Raw genomic sequence first — 24,304 nt, 5'->3', positions numbered from 1 at the left:
TAAGACTCAGCCCTAATCGATGTCAGGCGGGGGTAGCCAGCGTCAGGGAAGGGGTCCCGGCTTCCAGCCCTGCCCCTCGGCCCTACCACCCGCCCGCCCTCCTGGGCAGGGGGCTCAGAGTAACCCTGGAACAAGCACCACACTCAACAATCACACAAGGCTTTTCTCTAAGCCAGGCAAGCCAGGAGCAGACCCAGGTCAGGATCTCTGGCCGGGGGTGGCACGCTCCCTCCCCCTGGAAGAGCATAGAGCAAAACTGCCCTTCCCTCGCCCCGCCTGGCTAGACACACACAGAGCCTCTGCCCCGCGCCAGCACCATCCCCAGCCCTGCTTGGGTCAGTCCAGCCTGTCCGTGCTCTGCTCTGGTGCTGCGTGCGTTGGGAGCCCCCGGCGGTGGGTCAGGTATGTGGTCTCAGCTCCTCTCAGCAGCAGGTGGAGAGTTGACACGAGTCCCCCGTTGCCAGCGCCTGGCTCTCCTCCCTCTCTGCCCTCGCTCTGGGGACGGCTCCTCCCTCGCTCTTTGCTTTCTTTCTGAATTTCCCAGGCTGCTCCCCCATCTCCCCCCATCTGCTCCTTCGCTCCCCAGGGTCAGAGTTAATTCGGTGCGTTTGATTGGCGCTGCCTCCCAATCCGGGGTGTGCAGGGCAGCAGGGAGTGGGGCTGGGGAAGGGGAAGGAGCTCTCTCGCCAGCTGCACACTGATGCTGGGTGGGATGGGAGCAGGAGGGACGCACTGATTCAGCCTAGGGAGGCGGGCAGTCACTGCAGGGGGTCTTTGCTCTCTCCTCAGCTACTCCAAATTGAGTTTCATTGGCGAGGTCCAACCCAGCGCCCAGCATTGGGAGGAAGCTGAACCTGTTCCCTCCAGGGCAGCTGTCCCAGCATGTCCTGGACAAGGAGCCCTCAGTGCAGGCTCTACCGGGCTGCATGCATTGGTGGGCAGTTCTCTTTGAATGCAGCAGCCCCTGGAATTCCCTGCTGCACCCCAACATCTCCCTCTGCACGGGGTGAGACCTGGGTCTTCTGCACAATGGCAGGGGTGGGGTGGTAGTGAGGGGGGGTGGGGCGTTAAGATTTTGCTCCCACAGAGGGAAGTGAAGGGAAGTCCAGAGAGGTATTGCATCAGGGTGGGGTCCAGTGCCTACCCTCCTCCAACCCCTCCGTCCCTGTGCTGGGCCCAAGGTGAGTCCGTGCAGTGCACCCAAACCAACACTGGACCCAGAGGTAGCCCATGAGGGGGTGCGAAAGCCTAACCAGAATAAAGTGATTGTTACTTTCTGGTGTCTGCTTAGTTATGGGGGGCTGGGAGGACCATCACTGCACGGGCTGGGTTCCCAGGTTCCCACGGGCTGCAGCATTAGGATCCATGGCTGTAAAGCAGCAAGACTGAGCTTCCACATGGCCACTGCTCATCGCTCAGCAGAAATACCAGATGTGAGTCAGACCGATTTGATTGGAAAGTTTCTGACGTCGGAATCGCCCGATTCTCCGGGCCTGGCTGCCAGCTTGGAGCTTACAGCTGTGCAGCAAACCGTGAGGCCTGGCAGGGCTGGGTTCATTCAGCGCACACACCACGGTCGGTCACATGTTGCGAAGTACAGGCCCTCGCTTCCTCGACATCATTCGGGTTGTTTGTGTGGAAACCAGGCTCGGTGTTTGTGTGTGTTCCTTTAGCACCCAGAGGCCCCCGTTGTGCCGGGCGCTGCACAGACACACAGCGAGTGACAGTCCCTGCCCCGAAGAGCTAACGAACAGGAAGGATTATTATCCCTAACAGACGGATAGTTGAGGCCCAAAGAGAGGCAGTGACTGGCCCACGGTCGCCCAGGGAATCTGTGGCAGAGCTGGGGATTGAATCTGGGTTTCCCACAGGCCAGTCCTGTGCGTTGACCACCAAACCATCCGTTCCCAGCAGGAGCGAGCCATGTACATGTGTAGACTGACACAGGAGGTGGGTTACTGGCCCCTTTGCCTGCCCTGGCTCTGAGGGACGGCATTCCCCAGTGCTGCAAACAGGTGTGACCGCCCCAGATTGGCTGACATGCCGGGGACTGAACTGGGTACTTCCAGAGCTAAAAGGTATGACCCACCGCTCCTTGAGCTAGAGTCAGGCTTATGGGTCACTACCTGTAATACTCTTCAGTACTCTGCGGCTGGGCTCAGCTGGAGGGGCTGAGCAACGGGTTACACTGGCTGTCTGGAGAGAAGAACATGCAGGATGTATTTCATAGATTCATAGATATTTAGGTCAGAAGGGACCATTATGATCATCTAGTCGGACCTCCTGCACAACGCAGGCCACAGAATTTCACCCACTCGCTCCTGCAAAAAACCTCACACCTATATCTGTGCTATTGAAGTCCTCAAATCGTAGTTTAAAGACTTCAAGGAGCAGAGAATCCTCCAGCAAGTGACCCGTGCCCCATGCTACAGAGGAAGGCGAAAAACCTCCAGGGCCTCTTCCAATCTGCCCTGGGGGAAAATTCCTTCCCGACCCCAAATATGGCGATCAGCTAAACCCTGAGCATATGGGCAAGATTCATCAGCCAAATACTACAGAAAATTCTTTCCTGGGTAACTCGGATCCCACCCCATCTAATATCCCATCACAGGCCATTGGGCCTATTTACCATGAATATTTAATTACCAAAACCATGTTATCCCATCGTACCATCTCCTCCATAAACTTATCGAATTTAATCTTAAAGCCAGATAGATCTTTTGCCCCCACTGCTTCCCTTGGAAGGCTATTCCAAAACTTCACTCCTCTGATGGTTAGAAACCTTTGTCTAATTTCTAGTCTAAATTTCCTGGTGACCAGTTTATATCCATTTGTTCTTGTGTCCACATTGGTACTGAGCTTAAATAATTCCTCTCCCTCTCCAGTATTTATCTCTCTGATATATTTACAGAGAGCAATCATATCTCCCCTCAACCTTCTTTTAGTTAGGCTAAACAAGCCAAGCTCCTTGAGTCTTCTTTCATAAGACAAGTTTTCCATTCCTCGGATCATCCTAGTGTCCCTTCTCTGTACCTGTTCCAGTTTGAATTCATCCTTCTTAAACATGGGAGACCAGAACTGCACACAGTATTCCAGGTGAGGTCTCATCAGTGCCTTGTATAACAGTACTAAAACCTCCTTATCTCTACTGGAAATACCTCTCCTGATGCATCCCAAGACTGCATTAGCTTTTTTCACGGCCATATCACATTGGTGGCTCATAGTCATCCTGTGATCAATCAATATTCCAAGGTCCTTTTCCTCAACTGTTACTTCTAATTGATGTGTCCCTAGCTTATAACTAAAATTCTTGTTATTAATCCCTAAATGCATGACCTTACACTTCTCACTATTAAATTTCATCTTATTACTATTACTCCAGTTTACAAGGTCATCCAGATCCTCCTGTAGGGTATCCCTATCCTTCTCTAAATTGACAATACCTCCCAGCTTTGTATCATCCGCAAACTTTATTAGCATGCTCCCACTTTTTGTGCCAAGGTCAGTAATAAAAAGATTAAATAGGATTGGTCCCAAAACCAATCCTTGAGGAACTCCACTGGTAACCTCCCTCCAGCCTGACAGTTCACCTTTCAGTAGGACCCATTGTAGTCTCCCCTTTAACCAATTCCTTATCCACCTTTCAATTTTCCTATTGATCCCCATCCTATTATGACCCATGGTTGACCTTTAAAGCCTTGTTAGGAAGCTGTGTAAATAATAGTTCGCTACACGTCTCCTGCCCTCAGCGCAGAGAGACCTTTCCCCAGAGGAACCTCCGGCCGAACAGGCAGCTCAGGAATGTTGTGGAAGCAGCCGGAGAACTCAGGTTGCCGTCAGGGAGGGAACCAGACCCAGAGAGACTCTGAGGCCTGGTCTACACTACGGGGTTAGGTTGAAGTTAGCTGCGTTAGGTCGATTTTAAAATGGCTGTGTCTACACAACCAACCCTGTTCTGTCGACCTAAAGGGCTCTTAAAATCGACTTCTGTTCTCCTCCTCAGCAAGGGGAGTAGCGCTAAAATTGACCTTGCTGGGTCGAATTTGGGGTAGTGCAGACACAAATCGACAGTATTGGCCTCTGGGAGCTATCCCAGAGCGCTCCAGTGTGACGGCTCTGGACAGCACTTTGAACTCCGATGCACTAGCCAGGCAGACAGGAGAAGCCCCGGGAACTTTGGAATTTCATGTCCTGTTTGGTCAGCGTGGCCAACTCAGCAGCACTCAGCAGCACAGGTGGCCATGCACTCCCCCCAGAATCGCAAACGAGCTCCAGCATGGACCGAACGGGAGACACTGGATCTGATTGCTGTATGGGGAGAAGAATCTGTGCAGGCCAAACTCCGATGGAAAAGAAGAAATGCTAATATATTTGCCAAAATCTCACAGGGCATGATGGAGAGAGGGACACACAGCAGTGCCGTGTGAAAGTTAAGGAGCTCAGGCAAGCCGACCAAAAGAGAAGGGAGGCAAACAGTCGGTCCAGGTCAGAGCCCCATACATGCTGCTTCTATGATCAGCTGCATGACATTCTAGGGGGAGACCCTACCACTATCCCACCACTGTCAGTGGACCCCTGCAAGGGGGGAGTCTCACGCAACAGGGAGGAGGATGTTGTGGATGAGGAGAAGGAGGAGGAGGAGGAGAATGCACAGCAGGCAAGCGGTGAATCCATTCTCCCCGGCAGCCAGGACCTTTTCATCATTCTGGAGCCAATACCCTCCCAAGGCGGGATCCCCGACCCTGAAGCTGGAGAAGGCAGCTCTTGTGAGTGCACATTTGTAACGACAGTACAGGGTTTAAAAACAATAGTGTTTAATGTTTGATTTGCCCTGAAGAATTGGGATGCATTTGCGGCCAGTACAGCTGTTAAGAGGCTCATTCCTTCACCCGCTTCCTTCCCTGGTCCTTCTCGCATGAACAGAGAGCAACAAGACCCGAAGTCCAAAGGTGCAAACAATTCGATGTTTATTGGGGTGAACTTCCAGCAAGCATGATTCCAGTTTCCTTCCTTAATATCCCCCTTCCCAGCTCTGACACCACAGAGCCTTACACCTGTGTCCTTGTTCCCATTCCTGCCCTTAGCCAAACATGATTCCAATTTCCTTATCCCCATTCCCTGTTCCTATTTCCCCCTTTAGCAAAACATGATTCCAATTTCCTTACCCACATTCCTTGTTCCCATCTCCCCCTTTATCAAAACATGATTCCAATTTCCTTACCCACATTCCCTGTTCCCATTTTCCCCACACACACACACACCCACACACACCCACTTCCTGATTGACTGAAGGCTATATAGTAAAACTTGAGTTCTGCTTTGCTATACCTTAACCAATCATTTTCCCAAAATTTAACTAACCAATCCTAACATATTGTAACATGATTATGTAACCAATTATATCCCACCACCTTAATTAGTTTACACCCAGAAAAATTAATTATACAGCAGACAGGAACAATCACAGAACCAGACAGAGATTATACAGACAAACAATAGCAAAGTGGGAACTATAATGACAAGACAATACAGAAGTGAGGATTTCACATCCCAGCTATTGATAAGTGAGTTCTTGCCAGACAGGATGCTATCAGACTAAGTTTCCTTTTACATTTTCTAGGCACTTCCCTTTCTCTGGAGGCACTATCAGGACAGGATTGTATTCCTAACAGCCCAATAGCACCTTATTTCAATGTGACTAAACTGGAATGTGAGGATGTGACCGTTCGCTTCCTAGCTTATGGCTGCCTCTGCTGCTTAGCCAAAGGCCTTAGCCTAAGAACAGGGCCTCAGACTGTCACAGTGAGAGAAGGCCCTTACATCAGCAGACAGTGATTTTGATTCTTTCTTTTATACCTCTATAACTAGCCAAGTGATAAGAATACACCTAAATTCTTAAAGTACAGGCCTTTGCAGACAGGCCTGAATATCTATATCCTAACAACAGCTACTGGAAAAGTCTGTTCACGTGTCTGCGGATGGAGCAGGAATCCTCCAGGGACATCTCCATGAAGCTCTCCTGGAGGTACTCTGAAAGCCTTTGCAGAAGGTTTCTGGGGAGGGCTGCCTTATTTCGTCCTCCACGGTAGGACACTTTACCATGCCAAGCCAGTAGCAAGTAGTCTGGAATCATTGCAGCACAAAGCATGGCAGCAAATGGTCCTGGGTTTTGGTCGCCTTCAAGCAACATTCAGTCTATATCTTTCTGTGTTAGCCTCAGGAGAGTGATATCATTCCTGGTCACCTGGTTGAAATAGGGGAATTTTTGTAAGGAAACAGTAAAAGGACCCCATTCATGCTGGGCTGTTTGCACTTGGCTAAAAGGGATCATCCCGGAGAATAGCCATGTGGTGGGGTGGGGGAAGGTGTATACTGCACAGCCACCCAAATACCGCAGCCCCTCCTTTTAAATGTGAAACCCAACCCATTGCTTGCTCTGGGAAAGGAGTGCGCTGGAGTTTGAAACCATTCCCACTTATTATGAAGGCGTAAGAAGCCAACCCCGCATACCAAAAGGCTTACCATGACTGTCTGGAAACCGAATTCTGTTGCCCAGCTGTTTGTGATGTGTCACCATACGGTAGGTACTCAATATAAAAGGCAAAATGTGACCTAGTACCTAAAGCACATGTGCTGTCTGCTGTGAATTGCTTGATTCACTGTGTAAGAGTCTCCCTTTTGTTTTCAGAAATGTATCATCTTCAATTTTACTCTCCCATTTTATCTCCCCCCATGTGCAAATATTTCTATGCTCCCCCTATCATCTCCGTCCCTGAGGTTATCGCAGATTAGAACGCCAAAAAACCCTACTCGCGATGACATGTTTTCCGAGCTCATGCAGTCCTCCCACACTGATAGGGCACAGCTTAATGCATGGAGGCATTCAGTGGCAGAGGCCAGGAAAGCATTAAGTGGGCATGAAGAGCGGAGGCAGGATGTGATGCTGAGACTAACGGGGGAGCAAACAGACATGATAAAGCATCTTTTGGGAGAGCAAACGAACATGATGAAGCATCTGTTGGAGGTGCAGGAAAGCCAACAAGAGCACAGACTTCCGCTAAATGCATTGTAGAATGGCATGCCCTCCTGCCCAAGTTCCATATCCTCCTCACACAGACTCCCAAGAATGTGGGCGGGGGGGAGGCTCTGGGAACTGCACTCCAGAGGATGGCCCGCATCCCACCCCACCCACCCAGGCTACCTTGTCCGTTATCTCACTTTTTTTTAATTAATAAAGAAAGACAACATGGTTACAAAACAATAGTTACTTTATTTTAAAGTGGGGAGGATGGTTGGCTTACAGGGAATTAAAATCAACAAAGCAGGTGGGTTTGCATCAAGGAGAAACACACACAACTGTCACACCGTAGCCTGGACAGTCATGAAACTGTTTTTCAAAGCCTCTCTGATGTGCAGCACGCCCGGCTGTGCTCTTCTAACCGCCCTGGTGTCTGGCTGCTCAAAATCGGACATCAGGTTATTTTCCTGAACCTCCCAACCCACCATAAACGTCTCCCCCTTACTCTCACAGATATTATGGACCACACAGCAAGTAGCAATAACAATGAGACTGTTGGTTGTGCTGAGGTCTAACCTAGTCAGCAAACAGCGCCAGCGAGCTTTCAAACGTGCAAAGGCACATTCTATCACCATTCTGCACTTGCTCAGCCTATAGTTGAACTGCTGCTTACTGCTGTCCAGCCTGCCTGTGTATGGCTTCATGAGTGATGGGAGCAAGGGGTAGGCTGGGCCTCCAAGGATAACTCTTGGCATGTCAACGTCACCAATGGTAATTTTCCAGTCTGGGAAGAAAGTTCCTTCTTCCAGCTATCCGAAGAGACTGGAGTTCCTAAAGATGCGGGTGTCATGCACCTTTCCTGACCATCCCACGTTTATATTGGTGAAACGGCCCTTGTGATCCACCACTGCCTGCAACACCATTGAGAAGTACCCCTTGTGGTTTATGGACTCTTTGGCAAGTTGGTCTGGTGCCAAGATAGGGATATGCATTCCATCTATCGTCCCACCACAGTTAGGGAACCCAACTGCGTCAAAGCCATCCACTATGTCCTGCACGTTTCCCAGAGTCACTACGCTTCTTAGCAGAAGGGTATTGATTGCCCTGGCTACTTGGATCACAGCAGCCCCCACGGTAGATTTACCCACTCCAAATTGATTCCTGACTGTCTGGTCTTGCAAGCTTCCAAAGGGCTATCGCCACTCGCTTCTTTACTGTCAAAGCAGGTCTCATTTTGGTATTGCTGCACTTCAGGGTGGGTGAAAGCAATTTGCAAAGTTCCATGAAAGTGGAACTTACGCATGTGAAAGTTTTGAATCCACTGGTCATCATCCCATACCTGCATAACTATGTGGTCCCACCAGTCTGTGCTTGTTTCCCAGGACCAGAATCGGCATTCCACTGTGTCAACATGCCCAAATGCCGCTAGCATATGCCAATTGCTACATTCCATGGTGTGAAGCTATTGACATAAACTGGGACCATATAGATCATTGTTGCAACCACTGTTATATATTTGCAGCAAATATTGTACAAAGGTTGTCGTGTGAGGTTATGATTTGCTGATTATGATTATGCTGTCTGTATGTGTGTATCATTTTTGTAGTTGAAGTCATGGATATTGGCTATGTACTTGTATCTCAGTGTGTTTTGATTCTAAGTAGCCTCAGTAAAGCATTTGGTCAGTTTCTTGAGAAAGGACTATTCTCAGTAAGTGCCCAGTCAAGAAACACTTAACTGACAATGGACTTTGGGAGACACCAGTCCACATCTGAGCTTTCCTGGGAACATTCAAACTAACATGTAAACAATGGCATTGGCCTGTAAAGAACAGAGTCATGCATGGACATGTGGCTTGCCCATGTGACTCCAGACTCCATCTTGCTGCTCTGATTTCCACAGTAGGAACAGAGGGATGTCCTTCCACATGGCAAGAGCCTATAAAAGGCTTCTGCATCTCCTCCATCTTGTCTTCAATCCTTCTTCTGAGCTCTGGAGGAACTTTGTTACAAACTGAAGCTCTGAACAAAGGACTGAATGACTCATCCCAGCTGTGGACAAACTCCAGAGACTTGATTTGAACCAGCAGTTTATTCTACAACTGCTACAAGCCTGAACCAAGAACTTTGCCATCACTGTGTGTAAATGATTCCATTTAACCAATTCTAGCTGTCAGCTATATCTTTTTCCTTTTATGAATAAACCTTTAGATTTTAGATTCTAAAGAATTGGCAACAGCGTGATTTGTGGGTAAGATCTGACTGGTATATGTTCCTGGGTCTGGGGCTTGGTCCTCTGGGATCGAGAGAACCTTTTTTCTTTTACTGGGCTATTGCTTTTCATAACCATTCCTCCCCATAACGAGTGGCACTGGTGGTGATACTGGGAAACGGGAGTGTCTAAGGGAATTGCGCCTTGTGTGACTTGTGGTTAGCCAGTGGGGTGGAATCAAAGTCTTCTCTGTTTGGCTGGTTTGTTTTGCCTTGCTGTGCAAAAAACCCCCCAGCCTTGGGCTGTAACTGCCCTGCTCTAAGCAACTTGCCCTGAATTAATACTCTCAGTGGTGTCCCACCAAAGCCAGCATCATTACACATGGCTTCCAGCACGTCTGTGTGCATGGCCTCCTCACATTCTTCCTCACGCCGGTGGCTCCTAGCTAGGTTCTGCACATACTGCAGGATAATGTGTGAGGTGTTTGCAATGCTCACAACAGCAGTGTACAGCTGTACGGGCTCCATGCTTGCAGTGGTATAACGTCTGCATGGATAACCCAGGCAAAAAGGTGTGAAACGATTGTTTGCCATTGCTTTCAAGGATGGAAGGAGGGAGGAGGGGAGGCTGACGACATGTACCCAAAACCACCTGCAACAATGTTTTTATTCCCATCAGGCATTGGGAGCCTAACCCAGAATTCAAATGGGAAGCAGGAACTGTGGGATGGCTACCCACAGTGCATCGCTCTGTGAGTTGATGCTAGCCATGGTAGCGAGGACGCATTCCGCTGACCTAATGTGCCTAGTGGGGACACGCGCCTTCAACTTTATAAAATTGGATGCTAAAGGTCGACTTAAATAAATTTGACCTAATTTCATAGTGTAGATATACCCCTAGCAATGACTCACAGACTTGAGAGGTTCAAGGGACAATTCTGCAGCCACTGAATCTGAGTAATACACAAACACTGAGTTCAACCAGGGCCCTGCATAGGGGGAATTTGTCTCTTCTCTTCTTTATAGACTGCAAGCTCTTTGGGGCAGGGACCTTGGTACATGTAAGCCGCTAGTTTATTTTCTTGATATGGTGAGCTGGGCCCATTGCCCTTTTCCATTCATGCCATGCACAGACCCCCAACTGGGGAGAGGTGGCTGAGGACCCCAGAGCAGTAGTTCTTGGAGGGAACACCCTATAGAGATGCAAGGGGAAGTTTCCTCCTCTCTGACCTATTAGATCAGGCTCTCTGCAAACTCAGGAACACATCACTGTATCAGTTTTGCTTGGGCCACATTTTCAACATTTTCTTTTCAATCATATGGGATAGATCCCATGGGGTGGGGACACAGGCAGGGGGCTGCTCTCGGGCCCCTCCATCTTGGGCAGGTGGAGGGTGAAATTGCAGGCCAGTTGATGAAGAGTTCCCAAGATACGTCTCCCAAGATACGTCTCCCTGGTAAAACAGCTTCTCTAAAAGTGCATGGTTTTCACCACCATTTGTGTTCACTGATAGAGAAAAGCCCAGAGTGGAGTGTTTTGCTTCAACGTCTCACTCACTGGAGGGTTACCCTCAGAGAGTGTCTGGGACCAGGGTTGCCAAGTGCTGAAAATAATTTTTATGGACAGTATAGAAAAAAAATTACAGACAACCAAACTCTTTTACAGACACATACTTACGTAAGATAAAGATGGCTCAAAAGGACAAAGGGAACAATATTCAGGGTTTTTATTCCTATGTCAAAAGAGAAATGTTATTCGGCTAGTTTCACCAACTTACTAGCCACCTCAGCGTCCTCCAAGTTCTCCAGTTTGTGATCATACACACACACACACCCGTTCATGAGCAGCTCACAGGCACAGGGTATTTCCTGCAAAATTTGCTTTGTCTTTTCAATTCTTTCTGCAGTCGCTGGATCCAGCTCTTCCAGCTGGGCCAGTAGGAGTCGCTCTTGTTCCTCCAGGACATGGTGCAGTTGCTGAAAATAAGACACAAGTTTCTGCCTTTCAGCTTCTGTCTCTGCCTGTAACATACGACCAGGGAGAGAGCAGAGCAGGGCAGGGACATGGACAGACTCCAGGGATAATTGATAGACACTTGCATCCATAGGACAGATCATATCATTGGAAGCCCTTGGGCTTTCCTGAGAATGTGGCTTCAGTTCAGTGGGAAATTCTCCCGTCACTTGCTGTTCCTGCAGCCCTTCCAATCCTGGATATGCAAAGCAGCTGAAGCCTGAGGCCCGCCATGTGGGGCTGACAGCCGGAGCCACGTTGTGGGGTTGAAGATGAAGTCCTGTTGTGGGGAGATGAAGTCACAGAGGTCAAATAAAATAGCAGAATCCATGACCTCCGTGTTCCACTCGTACCAGTGGTTATCATAATATTTTCTGTGATCTCATGACCCCCCCTACAAAAGTCTTGCAATCCCCTTTTGGTTCAGGACCCTCCAGTTTGCAAAACACTGGCTGAGTGATTAGCGCACTCTCCTGAGAAGTGGGGGACTCTGGTTCAAATAATGCCCCCCACCCCTGGCAGGCAGTAGGAGCATAGATGCTGACTTTTATTTTTCCCTGGGGTGCTCTACCCCCCTCTGCCCTGAGGCCATACCCCCACCATGCCCCTCCCCTGAGGCCCTGCCCTAGCTCCGCCTCTTCTGACCCACTCCGCCTCCTCCCCTAAGGCCTTGCCCTCTGGCTGCCTCTTCCCGCCCCTGCTCCAACCCCTCCGGAAAAGCCACAGCCAATCTGCAGCTCGCTGCTCTCCGCCCTCCCCCAGGCACCTCCCCAGCCACCGAAGAGCTCATTGGCAGCCCCACAGAACAGCTGTGACTGGTGGGTGCTGAGCTCCCCCTGTTTTTTTTTCGGTGGGGGTTTGAGCTCTGGAGCACCCATGGGGTCAGCACGTCTGTTGCTTACAATCATGGGACCGAGCAGTGACCTAGTATAAACAGCGACTTACAACGAGACTTAGCCCACGTCCTGCTGTTAATGGGCAAGTCGGTGAGGCCTAAATTTACGGCAGTGGCCTGATTTTGGGTGTCTGGGTTTCTCCCATCGGAATACAGGACTTCAGGGCGCGTGTTCCACCCGCATTCACAGCTGCAGCCAGAGTCAGTGGGCGCTGCCGGTGCCCAGCCCCTTGGAGAACCAGCCCCTCAGCACATAGCTCAGTCCCCAGATTTGGACCCTAAATCAAAAGACATTCTTGACATTTGGACACAGCCCAGCATTGTGCTCTGGCTCCTGTGCCGGCGAGCGTGGCTGTTTGTGCCTCCTCCCCAGCAGCTGCCAGCACAGGGAGTGCTCCTGGGAGGGGCGGGAGGGAGTGGGGTTGGGGCATGGACAGGCTGGAGGAGGAAGTGGTGGAAAGGGACAGAGGGGTGTGGCCAGGGTGAAGCTGCACCTCTTGTACTCTGCACCCTGGAAACGCCCCTTAGGACCATTAAACCAGGGATGCAGCTCTGGCTGGAGCTCAGGACTTGTCTAGCTGCTCCTAAGGTCTGCATTGGCCCCTGTAGCCACTGAATAGGGAGTCCATTGAACCAGCCCACTCCCTGCCTCAGTTTCCCCATCTATACAATGCCTGTGTGTCTCTTCGCGTTATAGTCTATGGAGGACAAGGACCCCATGGTGCTGAGCTCTGAGCAGACCCAAAAAGCTTTCGATTCAGTATCCCGATTGTGAAAGCGTCCCAGTGATGCCAAAGGGACCGGCGTGGGTAAAGTTACAGTCACAATTTACTGAGAAAGGGGCAGAGCATAAAAAGGCCACCCCAGCTGTCTGACTGAATGTCTCTAAGGAACCAGCTGCACACGGTACATCTGACAGCCAGGGGAGAGAAATTACAGGTACTATATGTACCATGCCAGTCTCTTTCCTTTCCGTAACCCTGTATCAAAGCACTAAATCTGCTCTGCTCTGCAACGCTGAGCGAAGACTCAGGTACCTGAGACAGCAGCTGGGGAAAGGTGTTTGAGGGATGCCTGCAAATCTCAATCCGCGCGGAGACCAGCAAAAGGGCAGCACTTCACTCCGCTGAGCTGCAACATCTAGTAACCACGTTGTTAAACTGTTGCAACGCTGGACCCAGGTAACTAGCTGCATCCTCAGCAGCATCTCTGCGCAGCACGGCTTCCCTGCCACAGCTGAATTTCCTCTCCATGTCCCCGATGGCGGCTTCCCAGACTGCCCCAGGCCTCCTCCGTCTGTCCCCACATCCCCTGCTGCAGCCGCAATGGGCAAGTGGCCTGAGAGGTCTCTGTTTATCCCACACCACGTACCCTGCAGGCCCCGAGTGCGAGCTCCCCTCACACCGGCTGCCCTCGGCCATTGGGCCCCAGCCCTCACCTGGGGGACGGGAGCTTGGTCTCCCTGCAGTCCCTGGTCTCTCTGCTGGGACGGACAAACTGGGAGAAAATGGGAGCAGGCCTTGCTGGGCGTGGTTGTGTGACAGGGTCACCTGCCCCCAGGGCCCAGGCTGAGATCCCAGCACATTCCACAGGCCCCTGAGCCGCCAGCAGATGGACTCTCAGCCTCGGTCCCTGTGGTGGTGGGGGAGGCACTGGGTCATTGCCCTGCGGGAGCTGCTGGGGGAGGGAGGAGATTTAGCTCCTCACAGACAATTTTAACAGTTCTAAAGCTTCAACTTTTTGAATCTTTGTGTCTCATGTCATTAAATAGTTCTGGTCTGACCACAATATGGTCTGATCCCCCCAGAATTGATACATTTTTTCACTAAAGCCTCCAGGGGTGAAATTAGTTGGGTCCTTCCTGCTCGGCAAACAGCCTGAGTCATTTTCAGGCAAGGAAACACCCAGTTCCTGCTGCAGGTGGGGCAGAGTGTGAACTCAGGAAATTGAAACTTATCCTGTCCCACTGCACGGAGGGAGCCATGGCTGCAGAGAGCCCCGTGGAAAGTCTCCAGGAGGAAGCGACATGTCCCATCTGTCTGGAGTATTTCACACACCCTGTCACTCTGGAGTGTGGGCACAATTTCTGCCGCACCTGCATCGCCCAGTGCTGGCAGGGACCCGACACAGCCGCCTCCTGCCCTCAGTGCAGAGAAACTTTGCAACAGAGAAACCTCAGGCCCAACAGGCAGCTGGCAAATGTCGTAGAAATCACCAAGCAGCTGAGTTTCCAGGCAGCGAAGGGAGCAGGAGCGGGCGGGGTGTGTGGGGAACACCAGGAGGCTCTGAAACTGTTCTGTGAAGAGGATCAAACCCCCATCTGTGTGGTGTGCGACAGATCCCGGGCTCACCGTGCTCACACGGTGGTTCCCATACAGGAAGCTGCCCAGAAGTACAAGGTACAGAGCTGCTGTCCAGTCTAATGGGTAATAACTTTGGATGTTAAGTACAGGTTAATGGTGTAACCCTGTCATTCAGCTGTGTGTAGCCTTCATTGCATGAAAGCTGATTGGGGGAGTTACAAGCTGTGGCTGGTATTACTGGTTGTATCACAGTGTTTATTGTTCTTTGCATCCCCTAGAGACCCCAGATGAGATCTGACCTTGATTGTGGGGGCCTTGCACAAAACCCAGTGAGGGCCAATCCCTGTCCCGAGCCTTTTACAGTCTAACTGGACAAGACAGACAAAGGGTGGGAGGGGAAACTGAGGCACAGTGAGGGGAAGTGACTTGTCCAAGGTGACTCAGCAGATCAGTGGCAGAGCTGGATATAAAAACCTGGTTTTCCGAGGCCCACTTCAGTGCTCTAACCACTAGCTACTCTGCCCCTTTCAGTAGCACTGAGAAGTGATGAAATGCAGACAGAAGGAGGAAAAGACTCCTTGATACAGGTCTAAGGCCCGGCAGGGAGAGGAGGTTTCCCACTGGGATTCTGAACTCCTGTCCTGCTACATGAGGGTTAAATTCAGAAGATGCCGGCCTGCACTAGAGGAGATCACTGGGCTGAACATGGTATGGGACCCCGAGCACCTTCAGTCCACACTCACAAGGGCTCCAGTCAGCGCAGGTTCATGCCACATGCCACTGGGATCAGACTTATCTTCAGCAAAACTAACCCCTGGGCCGTGTGGACCAGTGCCACTCTGATCTGTTCTCGTGTGTTCATGGGCAAGGACCAGCCAACGTGTGTCCGTTAGTCCCACCAGGCAGCCCTTTGAAATCCGCCAGAATCCACCGCTTCTGGGGTCTTTGCTCGGGACTTTGGGGAAGCTACCCAGAGGCCATTGCAGGGAAAGGGGCTAGGACAGCACGAGGGCAAACCCCAGCTGTTCCTAACACAAGTCAACACATCTAATGGGGTTTGCCCTAGGCCTTAGATCAGTGCTATCCAACCTGTCCCATCCCCCGGGGTACAGGGCTGAAAGTCAATGGAGTTGGACTCCTTTGAGCATCCCAGCCTACATGGCTGCCCCCGGTGGCTTCTGGGATTGGCATCACTGTTTGTTAAATCTTCTCAAAAACAGCTTTATGGATTCACCAACATGGGACACCAGTTTTCCACTGGTTCGACTCAATGGAGAAAGTGGATGTAATAACTTCAAACAATCTGAATACAAAACCCGCCCGATTTCCATAGATAAGGTTTCATTTCCTTCGTGTCTCTGATGTCCTACCTCGAGAAAGACCCACTGTTGTACACAATATTGTTGTAACTGTGTTGGTCCCGGGCTATTAGAAAGACAAGGTAGGTGAAGTAATATCTGCTCATGGGCAGCTTCTGTGGTGAACGAGAAGCTTTCAAGCTTACACGGAGCCCTTCTTCAGGCCTGGGAAAGAGTGTGTTCCCCAGAGCTGAGTTGTGTGTAACTCTTTTACAACAGGAGCTGGGCCAGCAGAAGGTATTGCCTTACCCACCTAGTCAATCTAGGAAGACTGACTGTTGTGTAGAATTTTGGGTGGGAAAACACCTCATCCACCCCCTACAACCCTGAAAATAAACCCACCAAATCATTTCTGTTTGTCAGGAAAAAATACAAGCCCGTTTGAAGACTCTGAGGGAAGAGAGAGAAAAGCTGCTGGGATTGAAAGTGACTGGAGAGGAGAGAAGCCGGGAGTATCTGGTCGGTGCCTGTTGTTCTTCACCTGCTGGGACACGGAGCTGGGAGGGAAGTTTATTGGTAGATTTCTCTGTGGCCTTGTGTGTGTTTCTCCATGATCATGAGATACTCTGTGTGTGTGTGTGTGTCTGCAGATGTGCATATCACAAATGTTCTCTCCCTGGAGAAGGACAACAGCGTCTTCTGCAGGATCTAAGATGCAGTTTAGTTAATGAGTTAATTACTACCCGTTGTGGCATTCACAAAATTTCTCCCAAACCGCACAGACTATATCCTGGTAGACATGGAGACAGCCCTTGCAGAGAGATTGGGCCCAAATGCGAAGCTGTAAGAAAATCCTCTCCTTTGTGATCACAGTGTAGAGTCAAGTGTCAGGATGTGAAGAATGGTGGGTTTGGAACCTCAGCCCACAGAGACTCTCATGACAACCCGACCGCTCTCCAGAGCCGGGGGGGAGGGGCTAGTGGAACTCCGGCCCACCAGCGGATCTGCCTACGAAGCTCCTGATTGGAGCAGACGTTCGGCTGCATGAATTACGCCAGCAGGAGTCACGGGAAGTTGTCCAAACAACTGAGTGAACTCCCGATCTGCTGCTGGACTGGACCCTGACTCTGGCTTGGCCCTGACGTTGTTCCTGACTCAGGTTTGACCTGCAGTACTGCTGTCTGACTTTGGCTTGACCCTTCGCGTAGCTGCCTGACTCTGACTCCAGTCCTGATCCCCCGTGTGACTCCAGACACTGATTCTGGCTCAGCCTTTGGCATGACTTCTGAGCTCGACTGTAGCCCCAACCCTTGGTGAGATCCTGACTTTGACTCCAGCTCTGACTTCGGCTGCAGTTCCTTCCTTCTGACTGCAGCTCTGAGCACTAGGCCTGTCGGCTCATGGCCTGGTCTCTAAACAGATGTGTTAGAGATTGTAAAGAAACTCTCTCTTGTAAGACTGTATGAAAGGTCATCAGGCTCCATCCATGTTCCTGACCAGCCCTGTCCTTATTTCTTATAGAACAGACAGAAACTGAGAGGCAGAAGATTGTGTCTGAATTTCAGCAACTGCGGCAGCTCCTGGAGGAACAAGAGCGACTCCTGCTGGCCCAGCTGGAAAAGCTGGACAAGGAGATTGTGAAGATACAGAATGAAAATATCACCAAACTCTCAGAGGGGATTTCCCGTCTCAGTGAGCTGATCAGTGAGATGGAGGGGAAGTGTCAGAAGCCAGCAAGTGGATTCCTGCAGGTGAGACTGAGCTAGAAACATGCCAAATCCCAACACAGGGACAGGACAGCTTCTGAAGTACGGGCACCGGGGTCCAGCAGTCAGAGATCTCAGTGTAACTCAATGTGTGCATTGCTGAAATGTGAATGACTATTGTTCTTTGCAGACTCACAGACACATTGATATTAGAGCTGGAAAAGCCCCATTAGCTCAGTGAAACCATGGCCCCGGGGCCAGGGCAGGGCTGATTTCCCCTGTATTTGCAAAATCACTTTCCTGGAATCCCAAATGTGTGCCAGATGGTAGTGAGATTTTTTTTAATCTCTCTCTCCTCTCTCTCCCCTCTAGGATGTCAGAAGCACCTTGAGTAGGTACGTGGCTCTCTCTCACTCCCACACATACTTGGCAATGCTGGGGAAGAGCATGGAGATGATGTTTGCACCACATCTCCACAGCAACATGTGTGGGGATTTTGGATACAAATCTCTCAGATAAACTTCATCCTGAGGTTCTCACCCTGGTACAGAAGACTCTGGAATTGTCCATTCAGTGGGAAAGACTGACCTCAAGTGTTTCCTCGAGATGTCACATCCCTGGGGGAGTGGCTGCCTCAGGATTGTGGGGATGGAATATGGGCCTGTCACTACTGGGGCCCTGGTTACCATTCAGCCCAAGGCAGCAGTGGTCAAGAGTCTTTCCCACCTGAGTCTTTCGCAGCCTGAGGACTGTTTGGAGACCTGTGTGGAATGAGCTGTGGAGGGGGGAGATGGTGTCTCAGTTTAGTTCCTAGTGGACAGATTTCTACAGCACTTTACATCGGAACCTCCTGTCCCTCAGAGCAGGGAAGCCAAGGAGTGAATTGGCCATGGAGACTCAATTCCCCTTTTGTCCCCAGAGCTGATCTCACCAGACCAGAGTTGAAGAATATTAAGGAGTCCTTAGAAGGGAAGGTTGTACGGCCATGGGCTGTGTTGCACCTGCTCTGAGGCTGGGAGAAGTCGAGGAATTCGAACTCCAGGCCCATTAGAGCAGCGACTCAGTAGTAAGCACTTATAATGAGTCACTAAATGAAATATAATCACGTGAAATTGTTTCTCTCCAGGTGTGAGAAGGGGAAGTTCCAGCAGCCAGAGGACATTTCTCCTGAACTGGAAGAGCGAGTCAGCGATTTCTCCCAGAAAACTATTGTGCTAATGGAGACTCTGAGGAAGTTCAAAGGTACCCAGAAGGGATCTAGGACTGGAAATTGGGAAGAGCCTCTGAGACTGTGGGAAGAGAATGGTGCTGGTCAATTGGTTCACACTTAGATGATGCTTCTATTTAATTGTTGGGTGAGAAGGCCAGACATTTGGGTCCAAGACACTCAGGTTGATTAATTCAAACCTTCTTTGCACCAGAAACATGCTTTTCAATTACAGTTACAAATTAAGAAATGACTCATCGACTTTAAGGTCAGAAGGGACCATCATGATCCGTCTACTCTGACCTCCTGCACATTGCAGGCCACAGAACCTCCCCACCCACTCCTGCAATTTACCCGTAAACTCTGGCTGAATTACTGAAGCCCTCATATAACGATTTAAAGACTTCAAGTTAAACTAGAAGAAATGGTGGATTCTCTGTAACATTGGTAAATGAGATGTTTCCCATATGGCAGAGGAAGGCAAAAATAAACCCCAGAGTCTCTGGCAATTTGATTTGGTGGAAAATTCCTTCCCTATCCCAATTATGGTGGTCAGTTGGACACTGAGCATTTCAGCAAGATCCAACAGCCAGACACCTGCGAAAGATTTCTCACTAACTCAGAGCCCTCCCCGACTCGTGCCCCATCACCAGCCATTGGGATATTTGCTACTAGCCATCGCATATAGAAAGAAGTGCTGGTCAGTTCCCTTCTCCCGGGCCATAGGTGGGTCTCCTTGGAAGCGCAATTACCCCTTACAATGTCTGGAATATTAGACACCTCCAAATTGCATATTTACTAGTTCTTCTCCAATCACCTTTGAGCGGTATGAATATTAAGTACCTTATATAGGTCATACACGACACATGCATGAACACATCATTGGCAGGGCTTTTTTTGTTCAAGTTATTTTCATGTTCTTGTTCTCTTCTCTGATTGGTTTATTACCACTGATTATGCACACGCCACTTTCCCCCTTGTCTCCACACAGTGGGTATTGGACTTTGCTAACTTCTCTGTGGCTGGATGCCTCCCCCCACAGCACAGCCCCCGTCAGCCTAGCTACAGCCCTTCACTGCCTCACCCCAGTGCACAGCCCCCCTCAGCTGAGCTCCCACCAGCCCCTCAGTGCTGACCCCAATGCACAGCCCCCTTCAGCCTGGCTCCAGCCCTTCAGTGACACCCCCCACTGCAAAGCTCCCCTCAACCTAGCTGCAGCCCCTCAGTGCCACCCCTCACTCTACAGTCCCCAGCAGCCTAGTTCCAGCCCTTCAGTGCCACCCCTCACTGCACAGCCCCCTTAGCCAAGCTCCAGCCCCTCATTGCTACCCCTCCCCCAGCTGCGCAGACCCTCTCAGCCTAGCTTCCCAGGAGCAGTGGGGATGAGGGACAGTGGGACGCCACTTCTGGGAGCCACCAGAGGTGAGTCGTCCCCCCCCGAACAATTTGTTCCACCCTGGCCCCTGCTTACAACAGAACCACAGCCAGAGCTTGTCCCTTTGTCCTGGTCAGGAGACAGAGGAGGTTCCCATAGACCCTGGGATCACCCCTGCCCGGAGAGGGGTGCCCTGGTCACAGTGTGGTGATGGGAAACCCTGCTCCACTGAGAGACCCCCCTCTTCTGCTTCCCACATCCTGTGACATGATGGGGAATCTCCCATGTAAGGGACACAGACAGGGGAGAGACATGGGGTAAGCGGTGTAGAGGTGGGACACACAGACACACACACACACAGACACTCATCCTCCCATCAGACATATTATTTAAACAAGAAAAATAAAAAAGTAGTGACAACAATACACTGAAATATGGTTTTAGGAGAAATATTTATTTCAATGCCCCCATCCCACAAAAAAAATATTGACTGAATATAGTGAGGGACATTCAAAAACACTCACTTGAGTTGAATTTATTCCTATTATTATTGTTTATTATTTATTAACGAGCTAGGTTATGGTTTTTTCAGTGTGGAAAATTGTGCGTTATTTTACGGGTTGAATGATGACTGAATGACATAACCCCCCGCCAGTGTCCGTCACCCACTCCGGTAATTTTGTCAAGTGTCCTTCGCACAACATGATGCTGCCTGACCCTGGCCAAAGGGACCAAAGTGGGTAAAGTTACTTTTCTGCCAAAGTCTTTGTATGATCTGGGTCTAGGTTATGACAAAAGGCCTTGAGTGAATGAAACAAACCAACTGGAGTTGGAAGGGTGGGAGGGGATGAGGAGGGGAAAAGTAAATCTCTCTTACAGATTGTGTGTCCTGGGATGGTTGTGAGGCTGAAAGGACGTTGGTTCCATTGCTGGGAAATGGCTGAATGAGAGAGGAAATAGAAGGTTTCAGTTAGTTTCTATGAAATGCCTGAGTGTGTCTCTGGGCCTCTCGATCTGTTTCTCTGTCATGATGAAAACTCAGTTCTATGCGTTCAGAGTGGGGACGCTGTTATAAATATGAAAGTCTGAAATCTCGTCTCTTTTCTCCTTTCCCCTGCCAGACACTCTGCCGTCTGCACTGGAGACACAAATTGGGGAATCCCTAGGAGCACACAGACAGGGTGAGTTTGCAGCTGGAGACTGTCTTTAAATTAGGAGAAAATTCCAGTCAAAACATCTTCATGAGATTGTAACGAAAGTTACCAACCAAATCACCAGTGGCTGTGGCATACACAGCCCTAAAAATAACCTGTTCACAGTGAGGAGATCCAGGGGCACTGAAACATGGGGGGCCGGGGGCTAAGCTCACCCTGTTTTTAACATGGGCATAGTTTGGGGGCAGGGGGCCAGGTTGGCCCCCCACACTGCAAGCCTTGGGCAGGCGTGGAGCATCGCAGCATTGGCTGTGCTTCATGGAGGGGAGGCTGATCAACTGCGCCCTGTGTAGTGCAGCTTCTTCCTGGTGCTTCTCCCTCTCAGTGGCCCCACCCCTGCTCCTCTTCCCCCCGGACCCTCCACCTGCCCTGGGTGCTGCACGCCGGAGAGTGGACATGGGAAGGTGGAGGCTCAGGGGCTCTCCATAGTGGCCAAGGCTCCCAGCCTGGCCAGAGACAGGGCCTCAGCGGCAAGATGAAGAGTGGGGCAGGGCCAGGGAGAGGGCAGGGCCACAGGTGGTGGGACCTAGTACCCCCCTCCCCAACTTCTGCCAAGGTGCCGGAACACCTGGGGAGATCCCAAGCTGACATCACACAAATAATCCTGACATCAACCTGAGTGCTGAGTTCATGCCCATGCTAATGAACAGAAACACTCTCCCTGAGCAGCACCCGAACAGAGCTCTCTGCCCTGAGGACTGACACATCCCTCTGCTTTACCCTGGTGCAGGGGGTCTCCCCATTGCTCTTCTCCAACATCCTGCCTTTCCTCTGTGCAGGGCTGGGCTCTCCCATTGGAGCTGCTTCCTGGATTGGGGAGATCCTCTCCCTCTGATGCTGCCAGCTCCTCCCTTCTCTCTGGCCTGGGGATGGGGCTAGCTCACCCAATGCCACCTCCTTCTCTCTGGTGTTAATCGCTCTTCCCCAATGCTGCATCTTCCTCTGTGTTCCCAGCCCTGGGAGTGGAGACTGCATTAGAGGAGGGAGATTTCCTCTGGGCTTCAAAACTGGACCTGCTTCCTCGGCTCCCTCCCCACTAAAACCTTTCTTGGTGTGTCTCTCCTGCTGGGAATGGAGCAGAATCAACAGGGGTAGGTGGGAGCTGAAGCTTATGCAAGCAAATGGGAAATTAATGAAGTGGGTCTCCTTACAGAGACTGAGGAAGTGCAGTGACATCCCTCCTCGGTCTCAGGTGCCCAGGACAGAGGCAGCTCCCTGGGATCCAGGCCTGTCCCAGCCAGAACAGGGCTGCTGGGGAGAGTGAGAAATGGCCCCAGCCTCCCCCAGGGCCGAGCTCTGCCCCTAACGCTCTAATTCTCTCTCCCCAGCGAATGTGACTCTGGATCCAGACACGGCTCATCCCATCCTCGTCCTGTCTGAGGATCGGAAAAGTGTGAGATGTGGAGACACGCGGCAGCGACTGCCCGACACCCCTGAGAGATTTGACACTGCGCCCTGTGTGCTGGGCTGTGAGGGATTCACCGCGGGGAGACATTGCTGGGAGGTGGAGGTGGGGGGTGGGCGATACTGGGCCGTGGGGGTGGCCAGGGAGTCTGTGGGGAGGAAGGGACGGATTAGCCGTAGCCCTGAGGGGGGGATCTGGGCTGTGGAGCGGCGGGAGGGTTGGCTCCGGGCTCTCAGCTCCCCTGCGACCCCCCTGCCCCTGAGCCGGGCCCCCAGCAGGATCCGGGTTTGTCTGGACTGTGACCGGGGGCAGGTGACATTTATCGATGCTGGTGACGAGGCCCCGATCTTCACTTTCCCGCCGGGCTCCGTCCCTGGGGAGAGAATCCGCCCCTGGCTCTGGATGTGGCCGGGATCCCGGCTCCGCCTGCGTCCCTGACACACATAGAGGAGGGGGGGGGACCGGAAATCAGCCTCTCTAGCCTCACGGACCCCCCGTCTCTATGAGCTTGGAAGACTCCCATCTACCCAGCCCCTGGTGCCTCATCTCTATGACCCCTGGAAGCTCCTCTCCCTTCCTCTCTGCAGCCCCAGGCATGGAAGGAGGAGGGGGAGGAAGCCCTGGGGCTGCAGGAGGGGCAGTGGGGCCTGAGGGGCAGAGGTGGGGGCTGGGCAGGGACCCAGCATGAATCAATCAGGAAAAACTATTATATAACCTTAAAAAAAATCATTCTGTCAGTCTTACAATTTTTTTAAACTCCTGAGGTTGGCAGCACTGGGGGAGGCAGGGACAGGGCAGGTTTAACCAGAGGGAATTAGAAGAAGCAAGAAGGAAAATGTGAATGAAAATAAAACAAGAATAAAGGGAGAGTCCAGGAGAAATGGTGGAAAATATAAATGAGAAGAGTGACAGGAAACTATCCCTGACAGGGGAACCAGCCAGGGGCAGCAAGAGGGGAAGGGATAAAATTGGGGGTGGGGGGGAGGAATGGAGCAGCCATGGGGGCTGATCTGTAACAGGGAGGGGAGGAGAGTGGGAGAAACACAGGAAAATAAACAGGATCAGAAGGGAGGGTTACAAAAATGAACAGAAAAGGAGAGTATGAAAGGAAAGGGAACAGAGAGATTTATGACATGTTACTGAAAGTGAGAGTGTAACTCATTAATTCCCTCTATTAATTCCTGGCCACTGGTGCTATTTTAGTGCCATTAAGAAAACTGTACTCAGTAGCTGGGGATCTCCTTGCTATGCTGTGGTTATTAACGCTCCTTCTCAGCTCCCTTTACTTACCACCTTTAGTTATTTACTGTAAAATAAAACATTACAAACAATTCTTCTTGTTTGTTCCACTTTACTGTCCCAGCTGCAGTTGTCGGGGGCAGAGCCGTGGGATTTGCTGCCTGACTTGGTTGTGTCTCCCCAGCCCCCACAGGGAATATCGCGCTTCTAGGAGGAGAGTTTGAGGTTTACGGTGATGTGTCATGAACCAGCCTGTGCTCTGTCTCTGTCCTGTGCACATCCATGTCAATGAGGAATTGCTCAGCTGTGCTCTGCGGAGAGGTGACTGGTTGCACAGGGGACAATCCATGAAGGGACTTGGTGTTGCAATGCTGAGCGTTACAGGGCCTAGTTTGTAGGCAACCAGAAAATCACATTCTG

General features: G+C 51.0%; 1 protein-coding gene across 1 annotated transcript; it reads left to right on the top strand.

Annotated features, from left to right (window-relative positions):
• The first annotated feature begins 14,104 nt into the window (after window positions 1-14,104).
• Window positions 14,105-23,207, top strand: LOC144274537 (zinc finger protein RFP-like). The gene is made up of 7 exons (XM_077833415.1): window positions 14,105-14,536; window positions 16,162-16,261; window positions 17,260-17,489; window positions 17,817-17,839; window positions 18,571-18,686; window positions 21,148-21,207; window positions 22,569-23,207. Exons 1-7 carry the CDS (start codon window positions 14,120-14,122, stop codon window positions 23,081-23,083), a joined length of 1,461 nt encoding a protein of 486 aa, XP_077689541.1. The 5' UTR covers window positions 14,105-14,119; the 3' UTR covers window positions 23,084-23,207.
• The last annotated feature ends 1,097 nt before the right edge of the window (window positions 23,208-24,304 follow it).

Source organism: Eretmochelys imbricata, chromosome 14, assembly GCF_965152235.1.
Source record: "Eretmochelys imbricata isolate rEreImb1 chromosome 14, rEreImb1.hap1, whole genome shotgun sequence".
NCBI lineage: Eukaryota > Metazoa > Chordata > Testudines > Cheloniidae > Eretmochelys > Eretmochelys imbricata.
This window is presented reverse-complemented; position numbering and strand designations above follow the sequence as displayed.

What these genes read in the sequence shown, in the direction of transcription:
- LOC144274537 (XM_077833415.1), top strand. Translation starts at nt 14,120, where the DNA reads ATGGCTGCAGAGAGCCCCGTGGAAAGTCTCCAGGAGGAAGCGACATGT. An exon ending in GACTCTGAGGAAGTTCAAAG is followed by an intron (nt 18,687 to 21,147) that starts GTACCCAGAAGG and finishes TTCCCCTGCCAG; the next exon opens with ACACTCTGCCGTCTGCACTG. An exon ending in CCTAGGAGCACACAGACAGG is followed by an intron (nt 21,208 to 22,568) that starts GTGAGTTTGCAG and finishes CTCTCTCCCCAG; the next exon opens with CGAATGTGACTCTGGATCCA.